Source organism: Macaca nemestrina, chromosome 11 (genome assembly GCF_043159975.1).
Source record: "Macaca nemestrina isolate mMacNem1 chromosome 11, mMacNem.hap1, whole genome shotgun sequence".
NCBI lineage: Eukaryota > Metazoa > Chordata > Mammalia > Primates > Cercopithecidae > Macaca > Macaca nemestrina.
The window spans coordinates 108,052,050-108,064,152 of record NC_092135.1 but is presented as its reverse complement, the minus strand read 5'-3'; the positions used below and the strand labels follow the sequence as shown (position 1 = coordinate 108,064,152).

Below are 12,103 nucleotides of genomic sequence, written 5' to 3'. Positions count from 1 at the left end.
AGGTGGAGGTTGCAGTTATCCGAGATCATCACTGCACTCCAGCCTGGCAACAAAGCAAGACTGTGTCTCAAAAAAGAGAAAAGAAGAAAAAAAAAAAAAAGAAATCACTATATTGCTCAGAGTATATTTTCTTGCCATCTTTTTAATATAGCTTTTCATAGTTGAGATCTATTAGAAGTAATTTTATACCTTTTTCAGTTAATATTATATCTGAAGCTTTTTATACTTAAAATACATATTTCCCACTTTAGTCGCTACAATAAGATGAATCTCAGATTTTCTTTTTGAGACGGAGTCTCGCTCTTGTTGACCAGACTGGAGTACAGTGGTGTGATCTCAGCTCACTGCATCCTCCGTCTCCTGGATTCAAGTGATTTTCGTGCTTCAACTAGGATTACAGGTGCCTGCCATCACACCTGGCTATATTTTGTATTTCTAGTAGAGACAGGATTTCACCATGCTGGCTAGGCTGGTCTCGAATTCCTGACCCCAGGTGATCTGCTTGCCTTGGCCTCCCAAAGTGCTGGGATTACAGGCATGAGCCACTGCACCCGGCCTTAATTTTTTTAGATACCACATTTTATTTGTAAAGAATGTCATTTTACAGTGTGTACTACAACACATTTTCTTATTGTTAGAGTTGAAGAGACTTGCATTTTTGAGTAAGAGGTGTAGTTTCTCTACTTATTACCCAGAGTAAGGGAAATGGTCTAGGCACTGTTTTCTCTATACCAGGCATGCCAGATCTTGATCTATATGATCATTTGAGAGAGGTATTTACTTTTGGCAATTGGAGGATAAGTAATGCTCTTATTAAGTTTAAGTCTTATTTTTTATTAGTTTCTTTCTTTTTTTTTTTTTTTTTTTTTTTTGAGACGGAGTCTCGTTCGGTCACCCAGGCTGGAGTGCAGTGGCACGATTTGGCTCACTGCAAGCTCCGTCTCCCGGGTTTATGCCATTTTACTGCCTCAGCCTCCCGAGTAGCTGGGACTACAGATGCCCGCCACCTCGCCTGGCTAATTTTTTTGTATGTTTAGTAGAGATGGGGTTTCACCATGATAGGATAGTCTCGATCTCCTGACCTCGTGATCCATCCAAATTTGATTACTGCCATCCTAAATGCCATTGAGTTGTCTGAATGTGTGACACATTTGTATCTCCCAGTACTATCAAGGATAAAAGAGGTGATAAATTCAGATATTGGAAGGACTCTGTGTAGCAGGGAAAGTATGGAAAAAGTTGCTGCCTACCTTAGTTACAATAGGTTGAATTCATCAAAGAACTTCCAACTGGAAAAGGAGAAACTTGAAATAGAGATTACAAGTCATGCAAACACGTTGATTCTTAAGTGCATGTGTTTATGGCTATATTAGTTTCCTAGGGCCGCTGTAGTTTAAGCCACTAATTTGTGGCTTAAAATAACAGATGTTTCTTATGACACAGTTCTGGAGGCTAGAAGTTCAAAATTAAGGTGTCAAGACCATGCTCCCTGTGAAGGTTCTAGGGAATCCTTCTTTGCCTCTTCCTAGCTTCTGGTGGTTGCCTGCAGTCCTTGACTTTCCTTGTAGGACATACACACATCACTCCAAACTCTGCCTCTATCTTTACATGGCGTGCGTTCTTTGTGTGTGTCTTCTTGTAAAGAAATCACTGATTTGATTTAGGGCTCATCCTCATCCAGTGTGTCCTTATCTTAACCAATCACATTTGCAAAGTATTTCCAAATAATGTTACATTCTGAGGTTCTGGGTAGACATGAACTTTGAGGAGACACTATACAACCCAGTATAGTGGGTGTGGGTATTTGTGTATATGTGTATGGGTGGAGGGGGGCACCTAGGAATGCACATTCTAATTATTTTATTCAGAGTTTATTTCTACTTAAGTAGTTTAATTTGAGAGTGGTGTGAATGTGGGGGAAATGTTAGAAACTACTGACTTAAAACAATAGTTTCAAATTATATGTTGAATAAGTCCTTATTTGCTGCTATTCCTTGAACTTACTTTCCTTGGCTCCATAGTGTATTTTAAAGCGAAGGGCAGGATATATGCACTATGAAGTCGTAATATGAAAAGATGGAGGCCATTAGTTTAGCATGTGCTGGTATTGGTCTGTTTTTTCCATAAAGTATAGCTCTTCAGTTAATCGTTGTCCTGGTATACAAGGGAAGTCTTTAGTTATGACCACCTTACTGTGAGTAGTTCCTGGCTTTTGAGGATATCTTAAGGATATGGATCTTTCACACTCCTATGCTGAAGATCCTTGAATTTTCTTTTCCTGTGCTTGACATTGAGTGCTGAATGTAGTTTAGTACACGTCTTTGATTCCAAATGTCTAAAACACTTTTATCACATACCATTAAGTAGCAGCATTTTCCAAAGCAGTCATCTATCATGTTGTAATCTTTCTGATTGAATGGTAAATGCATCCTTAGAAATTATCAGCATTATAGTATTTCATCAAAAATGGAATATGCACTTTGGGAGGCCGAGGCAGAAGGATCGCTTGAGCCCAGGAGTTCCAAACCATCCAAGAAACTTGACAAGACTCCGTCTGTATGGAACGTAAAAAATTAGCCAGGCATGGTGGTATGTACCTGTAGTCCCAGCTACTCGGAGGCCTGAGGCAGGAGTATCACTTGAGCCAAGGAGGTTGACACCGCAGTGAGCTATGTTCATACCAGATGCACTCCAGCCTAGGAGACAGAATGAGATTCTGTCTGAAAAACAAAAAACCCTAACTTTTGTAAACCAAAGAGTCAGATTTAGAAGGAAACTTCAAGACAGTGAAAATACGTATCTTTTTTTAAAGTTGTCTTGTAGCCTTCTATTTAGAGCTTTTTTGGCTCTTAAAATGTTCAACATTTACTCATTTGCCAAACTAGTTAGGTGTAGTATATGTTATGCATATGCTGTACTAAACCTGGTTTATATGATAAGCCTGACAACATATATGTATGTATAGTATTTCTTCATTCCGTCAACAAATAATCATTGTGTATCTGCTATATGCAAGGCATAGTATCAGGAATTTCTGATGCAAGGATAAACAAAATAGACACAGTCTCTGCACTACTGACAGTCTAGAGAGGAAGACAGATTCATCAGATAATCATGCAAATAAATATAAAATTATCACTATGAAAATGCTAGGAAGGAGAGGTGAACAGTGAGTGCTCACCTTCCAGAGCTCGTAGGGAATTTGACTTAGTCTTCGGAGGGAAACCATGCAGGAGCTCAAAGAAAACTTCCCCAAGGAACTGACTTTGGAACTGAGTTAGATGATTATTGGAAAGTATGTAGTGAAGAGCATGTGTGAAGATTCTAGGAAGCAAAAATAACATGTAGATCTTGTACAGTATGAAGTGTGAATTATTTATAAAGAAAGGAAGCAGTGTGGTTGGAAATGTCAACCTAAGGAAAGAAAATGAGGCAAAATTAATATAGAGACTTTATTTGGGTCAAGGTTGAGGACTGCAGCCTGGGAAACATTGGGAAGTGCCCCATTTGGCCTTTGTTACAAGCAGGGTTTTTTTTGTTTGTTTTGTTTTGTTTTGAGACAGAGTCTTACTCTGTTGCCCAGGCTGGAGTGCAGTGGCACAGTCTTGGCTCACTGCAACCTTTACCTCCCGGGTTCACGTGATTCTCATGCCTCAGGCTCCCGAGTAGCTGGGACTACAGGCGTGCACCACCACGCCTGGCTGATTTTTGTATTTTTGGTACAGACAGGGTTTCACCATGTTGGCCAGGCTGGTCTCAAACTCCTGGCCTCAAGTGATCCACCTGCTTCAGCCTCCCAAAGTGCTGGGATTACAGGCATGAGCCACCGTGCCCAGCCACAAGCAGATTTTTAAAGGCAAAAAGGGACAAGGGACTTTGTCTAAGCCCACAAAAGGGGTTGATACAAATTTTTGTTTGACATGAATTCTTACTGGCTTACAAAAGTAACATTGATTATTGATTGGCTATATGTTGTTGAACTATAGTTTGTTAAGGTGTCTAGTGTATGGTATGTTATGGCTATTTGGTGTCAATTAGTCTAGAGCCCACATAGCAAGTGACTTCAAGAGTTAAGTATTGAGCTCAAGCGGGGAGCAAAACATGACTGCTGTCACATTTTTGTTTATTTTTGTAGAGACAGGGTCTCGCTTTGTTGCCCAGGTTGGATTCAGACTCCTAGGCTCAAGAGATCCTCCTGCCTCAGCCTGCTTAGTAGCCGGGACTATAGGCATGACATGTCACATTTTAATGCTTCTCTGGGCCCGGTAATTTAAAGGGACTTGCATTTCTCAGATTAAAGGTTTGTTTTCTTTATCAGAACACAGAGAACAAGGGAAAGCATCATGCAAGATGAGGCAAGAGAACTATGGCAGAGGCCAGACCTATCAGGGCCTTTTAAAAGATTAAGGATTTAAGTCTTTCAAGAGCAATGGGAGGTTGTTGGAAGATTTTAAGCGGTGCGTGTGTGTTTGTGTGGCAGGGTGGCAGGGCAAGTATGACAGGATCAGATTGTTCTTTCCAAATAATTGGTATAGAAGGGACTAGAGGGGATGGACAGTTCCAAAGTCAGTTCCTTGGGGAAGTTTTCTTTGAACTCCTGCATGGTCTCCCTCCAAAGACTGGATCAAATTCCCTGTGAGCTCTGAAAGGTGAGCACTCACTGTTCACCTCTCCTTCCTAGCATTTTCATAGTGATAATTTTTTTATTTATTTGCATGATTATCTGATTAACCTGTGTCTTCCTCTCTAGACTGTCAGTAGTGCAGAGACTGTGTCTATTGGACTAGATGGATGAGGGAGACCAGTTACAAGGTTATTGAGTAACCCTGGTACAAGATAGCTTGGATTAGGGAGGAGGCCAGGGAAATATAGAAAAGTATAAGCCTGAAACCCACTGTCACTACTTCTCCGTCCTCAATTATTTAATTCCTTTTCAGACCAAGTTATGTTATATGCCTGCAACCCAAAGGATCTAAACTATATCATTTGGAAGATTTTTATTATTCTCCAGCATCCAGTTGGAAATCTGAAAAAAAACAATAATTTATTTCTTCGCCTGGTTCTCTCCCACTTGTAAGCTTGCTCTTTCAGAAGTACAATGATAACTATATATATATATAGTTTTATATATATATATATATATTTTTTTTTTTTTTTGAGACAGAGTCTTACTCTGTTGCCCAGGCTACAGGGGCTCGATCTCAGCTCACTGCAACCTCTGCCTCCCAGGTTCAAGTGATTCTCCTACCTCAGCCTCCAGAGTAGGTAGGATTATAGGTATGTGCCACCAGGTCTGGCTAATTTTTGTATTTTTAGTAGAGACGGGGTTTAACTATGTTGGCCAGGCCAGTCTTGAACTCCTGACCTCAAGTGATCCGCCCACCTTGGCCTCCCAAAGTGCTGGGATTACAGGTGTGAGCCACTGTGCCCAGCCAATAATTGTATTTTGATAATTATTCTGTAACAATATTTGATGGTGGCCTATTGCATCCTCAGTTTCTAGGATTTCATAGGTACACTTTAATCTCAGTGGGAACACTAAGCCTTATCATTTATTGAAATAGTCTTTTTCTTCTGGACCTTCTCCTCTTCTTATTGTGACTTTAAAAATTTTTTTTAAAGACTGTCATTTAGCCAGGTGTTGTGGTGCACACCTGTAGTCCTAGCTACTCAGAAAGCTAAGACAGGAGAATCCCTTGAGCCCAGGGGTTTAAGGCTGAAGTGAGCTATAATTGTACTACTGCCTTTCAGCCTGGGCAACAGAAGGAAACCCTGTCTGTAAAAAATAAAGAAAGATTTTAAAAAAGCAATAAACCTTATTTTTTTAAAAAAAGAATGTCATGTGATGATGGTGTCTTTTATTGATTTATTAATGATATCCTTGTCTTACAGATATCATTAAGTTCCTATTTTAGTCAATACTTAATTACCTGAATCATCACCTCCTGGGGAAAAAGCTTTAGATTACAAAGGCACAGGATCAGACTTGTGTTGTCTTCCTCAAAATTTTCTCAGGATTTTCCTCATGTTTTGCTTTCAGTGAGGTTCATTGATTGGACTGTCTCATTATTGTTAATGTGTGAAATAAGTGAATTTATCAGTGGTTTGCAATAACCATTTACAGTAACCTTCATCCGTTATTTATGGAAATGATTTTGTACTACATTAGCTTTGATGAGAATATGCAGTTTGCACATTGATTTGTAGTGAAATAAACATATTTCACATCTTTAAATTTTCATGCATTCCTTCATTTATTTGAGGGTAGATGTTGATACTTTGCAAGAATCCTTATTAATTAGAAAGTGTTAGAATCTAAAGATAAATTGCCTGCAGTTGGGAACATAAAGAAAAGAATAAAACTGAACTTTTTTTTCTCTGATAATATGTCAGCCCCTTTAGAAATTTAAAAATTATATACTGTAATGCACTACATAATGATGTTTCTAGTCAACGAAGGACCACATATATAACAGTAGTCCCATAAGATTATAATGAAGCTGAAAAATTTCTATTAATCTGGTGACGTTGTAACTATGATAATGTTGTAGAGCAATGCATTACTTTTTCTATGTTTAGATACACTAATACCATGTCTATCATGTTACAGTTGCCTGCAGCATTCAGTATGGTAACATGTTTTACAGGTTTGTAGCCTAGGAGCAAGAGACTATACCATATAGTCTAGGTGTGTAGTAGGCTCTACCAACTAGGTTTGTGTAAGTACACTCAGTGGTGTTCACACAAATACAAAATCATCTAATGACGCATTTCTCAGAAGGTATCCCCATTGCTAAGTGACACGACTGTATAACATTTAGTGACACAAATAATAAGCTTTCCAATTATCTTTAAGCCAGCCTATGAGCCTCTAGCCAGTACAGAAGTTGTGTCCTTTCATTTCATAAGATGTGGGCTCATCTTCTTTGGGCTAAGCCTTCTGTGGGGAGGGGAAAGCTAATATCTCATTAACAGCTAGAGTTGTAAATAGAGGTAAAAGTTAGTTAAGTAGGTCTCAGGCTCCAGAATAAGCTTTTAATTTTCCCTAGACACTTCTAGAACAATGTCTTTTAAGAGCCAGTGTAAGTTCTGCCTAAAGGTGCTTCTGACTTGCTGGACAAAGAACCTCTTTTGGTGCTGGATCTACTCCTAACTTCCTGGATCCTACGTCTCCTAACTTAACTGCCTCTAATGCCAGCTACCTACTGAAATCTGTCTTCTTCTTGACCTTGACTCCCTTCTATGCCAGCCACTTAGCCTGTTCAGTGCCTAACTTCATACTGGCTCTCCTGTATGCCTTCTGCTCCCCCTTGATATGACAGAAAATAAAATCTAGTTATGAGATTGGACCTGTTAATTTGAGAGAAGCATTATACCCTAAATCTTTCTTAGCCATCAACATGATGAAAGATTTTTAGAACCTTTTATTTTCCGAGACTTAAAGCATTCTTGCTAGAGCTCTCTGGAGACTTAATATTTTAAAAGTGAAATAGTTGTCATCAGCTCTTTTTTTCTGTACTGGTCTGGCCAGTAGTACATAATCAATTATGTATTTGTTGAATGTATGATAGTCACCAAATACCATGTTTAATTATTCTGTTTAGTGTTATCAACATAAGCCATTCAGACACCTTTATTTCTGGTTTCTCATTACTATGTGAAGCATTCTTGAATTATTTACTTTATCCACAAGCTAATATAATATTTTAGAGTAGCCATAAATATGATTCAAACACAATACTGCTATAGAAAAACCATATTTTATATTTACTGGTAAACACCAATTCTACCAAATAGCATATTTAGAACTTACATATTGAACAGCAGTATCACATAGTAGCAGATTCATTTGTTAATATTGGAATACTAAATTGACTAGCTTTTGTCTACATAACTAAGGTTGAAATTGGTACCTTGTAGGGCCTGAAAACCTTAATTATTGTATATATAATAGTGTAAATGAAGTTAAATTTATGTGGCAATGAGGGTTATCCTCTTGATGTTCTGATATTATAAAATATTTGAAATATTTAAATATGTTCAAAAATATATAAAGAACAAATGTAAAATTATTATGCTGTTTTCATGTGTAGCTTAGGTGATCTGTTTCATTATTTTATAGTTGTTTCTGTAGCACTGGAAAATTTTTTTTAAATCCTAAAATATAGTAGGGTTACAGCTCTGTTTCAAAATTCACTGAAATGTTATTAATATATAGTGCTTATATAAGAGCAACTAATAGCCAGGCACACTGACTCATGCCTGTAATCCCAGCACTTTGGGAGGCCAAGGTGGGTGGATCACCTGAGGTCAGGAGTTCAAGACCAGCCTGGCCAACATGGTGAAACCCCATCTCTACTAAAATACAAAAACTAGCAGGCATGATGGCGGGTGCCTGTAATCCTAGCTACTTGGGAGGCTGAGACAGGAGAATCTCTTGAAACCAGGAGACGGTGGTGTGCAGTGAGCCGAGATCGCACCACTGCACTCCAGCCTGGGCGACTGAGAGAGACTCCGTCTCAAAAAAAAAAAAAGAGAAACTGATAATGGAGTGATGACTTTAGCCCTTTTAAATACCTGTAATCTATGTATTTTCATCGTACACAAAAAGAATTTTGTGTAGTTAAAACACTGTAATTGACATGAATTATTGATTTACAATGAGCAATTACATCACACTAGTAAACTCGTGAGCATTTTCTAACTTATGGGATATTTGTTTTGCAGGAGAAAATAGATGTAAAAATGGTTTTCATGACTTGAATATGTAATTTCCCATTAATACAAAATATTTTACTAATTGTTACCACAAAATTGGTTAAAATTAATACTCTTCTGTCATAATAGATCAAGGCAATTTACATTTAGTTTTCTTTGTCTTTTTTGTTTGTTTGTTTTGTTTTGTTTTATTCCCTTCCCATCCCCTAATTATTTCGTGGCATTTCAGTGCATCAGAGAATTTAGATGAGCTGTCTTCCTCCAGTAGCTGGTTACTTAACCAGAAGCACAGTAAGAAAAAGAGAAAAGACAGGACAAGACTGAAATCTTCATCCTTGACTTTCATGAGTACATCAGCCCGAACAAGGCCACTTCAGAGTTTCCACAAACGAAAACTCTACAGATTGAGCCCTACTTTTTACTGGACTCCACAGGTAAGGCTGCCTTTGGGAAGAAAACATGATCAAAGATTCACCATCAGCATATTTCATGTATGAGAAGATGTAGATTGTTATTTAGAATAACACTTATTTTGAATAATTACATGTATAAAACTTACAAATATAGTTTATAAATGATATAGTAGATGTTAATAATACTAAAGTGGGCTTTAGTAATTTTTTAAACATTGCAAGCAGTGTACTCTGAAACTTCTCACGTCCCCAGTTAAAAAAAAAATCTATTATGCCTAAACTAATTTGAGAGATAATGAAATGTCAAGATGATTTTTAAAATGTACTGGCAAAGATAAGAAGGTAAACACAAATGTACTACGTATTTGTCTCATAAATATTTGCTCAGAAGAAGAAAATCTGCACAGCTTCAGTTATTTGGAAGAAGTAACGTTGCTTTCCTTTTTAGGTTTGGTATTTATTAATTTTGTTGAGTGTTCCTTTTCCTTCTTTTAGAATATAAGCAATACAATTTTAGATGTTCATGCTTACAGTTTTTACAAATTAAGTATACTTCATTAGAAACATTCATTTTGAAAAACATATTTTTCATGTGTGAACAAAATAATGGGGATACTTCCGTTAGTGTACTTCTAAACCAGCTGTGATGAAAGGAAAAATAAGTTATCTCTAGTTCTTGCTGGATATGCTTCCCCCCCCCACAATTATTTTAGATTTCTTAATATATCAAAGGAAAGAAATTATTGATACTACTATTTAATAGTTTCTGATTATCATTACATTATCTATTTAAATATGTTTGTATTAAAATAAAGATGTTTGTTTTATTAGGAACCAATTGTAAACTCTTTTATCAGGGTCCAGTTATAAATAGGAATGTGGATTCTGACAAATTAGCTTTTATTAAAAGACTTTTCCTGCTGGGCGTGGTGGCTCATGCCTGTAATCCCAGTACTTTGGGAGGCCAAGGCAGACGGATCACTTGAGGTCAAGAGTTCGAGACCAGCCTGGCCAACATGGCGAAACCCCATCTCTACTAGAAATACAAAAATTAGCCCAGCGTGAAAAATACAAAAATTTGCCCAGCATTGTGGCGGCTGCCTGTAATCCCATCCACTGGGGAAGCTGAGGCAGTAAATCTGATTCCAAAGCCCATGTTCTTTCTATAAACATTTATAGCAACAAGAATAAACCAAATCTTTTGTGGGCCTGAAATCAGTAAAGACAGTATATTTCAGGGTTTGTAAGGTTAGAGGTATTAGGAAATATATAGAAAAGATGAGTTTTGAAAGATAAGCAGAGTTTTGAAGGTTATGGTGAAGAGAAAGAAAGAATTTTAAGTGAATAATTGGAACAAAGATGAAAAAAGTAATGGAGAATAGCAAATTCTGTTACCCTCAGCTTGTCTGCTATATTGTCAACCCAATAATTATTTACCTTTCTAAACTTAATTTAAATGTCATTTCTCTCAGGAAGCCTTCCTTGACATCCCCAGAATGGTATATATATTATCATATATATATACTATACATATATAGATTTTGTTTTAACCTTGCTAAGTTGGAATTTATTATACTATTTTATAATCATTTCTGACTTCTCAGAAAAAAGTATGGTATGTTTTCAGAGAATAGGGGCTGTATCTTTTTATTTCCAGATCTACAGGGCCTTGAAGAGTACCTATCTGATAGAATGTGCTCAATAAATAATCGTTTAATGTGTTAAAGAATTAATGAAGTGGAACATAGGAAAATATTTAAAAGGCAATGGAGAATGGGAACTCAAAGTGTGTGTGTGTGTGTGTGTGTGTGTGTGTTTCCTAGATTTGCCTACTGCGATGGTCTAGAATAGTGATATTCCATATCCCATAGAACTTACATTTTTTTTCTTTATGGAAAGTCTTGAGAACCATAGAACTTTCTGTAATGATTCAAATGCTCTATAAATCTATACTGTCCAATATCGTAGCTCCTAGACACATGTAGCTATTGAGCACATGAAACATGGCTTATGTAATTGAGGAACTGAGGGTTTTTTTTTTTTTTTCATTTTTTTTTTTAGAAGTTTCACTATGTTGCCCAAGCTGGTTTTGAACTCCTGGACTCAAGTGATCCTCCTGCCTTAGCCTCCCAAAGTGCTGGGATTACAGGTGTGAGCTACTGTGCCCATCCTGAATTTTTAATTTATTTTGTTTTTATTAATTTTAATTTAAGTAGCCACATGTGGGTAATGGCTACCAAATTGGACAGCACAGATCTAGACTCAGACTTATCCTGATAAGTAATCAGTATGTCCGGAACTCATATTTTGTTTTCTAATACCATTTCCTACTAAAAGGAATCGGGGATTTCTGGAGAAATGGCTGGTCTCCAGGGCTGGGGAAGAAAAGGTATGATCATCTTGGAACATCGTAATGTTAACAGAAAGCAAGGAAGTGTTTTAAAAAATGATAAAGTCCTGTTGAAAGAACACAGAAGCTAGCTTGAAGAGGCCCCTACTGGCCAAATCTAGGACTATTTGCTATCAAAATAAATAAGGACAATATTGAACCATTGAAAAAATAGGAACTCATGAGTCCATACTGATGATAGATAAATTGGTGAAAAGGAAGACTTTACCATATGCTAGGATGCTGATTAATAAATGTAGAATAAACAGTCACATTAGAGAATCATTTTACAATCATCATAGTAAAGATTGATTGGACAAGAATCATTAATGGGTATAAATCTGGGGTCAGGATTGAGGAGAGGTTTGATGAGGAACAAGATATTTGCATGATCTTAAAGCAGGGGTCCCCAGTCCCCAGGCCACAGACCAGTACTGGTCCGTGGCATATTAGAAATGGACCACACAGCAGGAGGTGAGCAGCAGGTGAGCGAGCATTGCCACCTGAGCTCTGCCTCCTGTCAGATCAGTGGCAGGAACACACGGGAACTCAAATCCTATTGTGAACTGTGCATCTGAGGCAT

The 12,103-nt window shown here is 37.4% G+C and overlaps 1 protein-coding gene across 6 annotated transcripts in view; it reads left to right on the top strand.

Annotated features, from left to right (window-relative positions):
- LOC105481132 (KAT8 regulatory NSL complex subunit 1 like) overlaps nt 1-12,103 on the top strand; it is a 139,366-nt gene that overhangs the window by 76,271 nt on the left and 50,992 nt on the right. For all 6 annotated transcript variants that reach the window (XM_011740455.3, XM_011740451.3, XM_011740453.3 and 3 more), the window contains exon 6: nt 8,948-9,152. In XM_011740455.3, the coding sequence (XP_011738757.2) occupies nt 8,948-9,152 (205 nt within the window). The remainder of the gene's footprint in view (nt 1-8,947; nt 9,153-12,103) is intronic.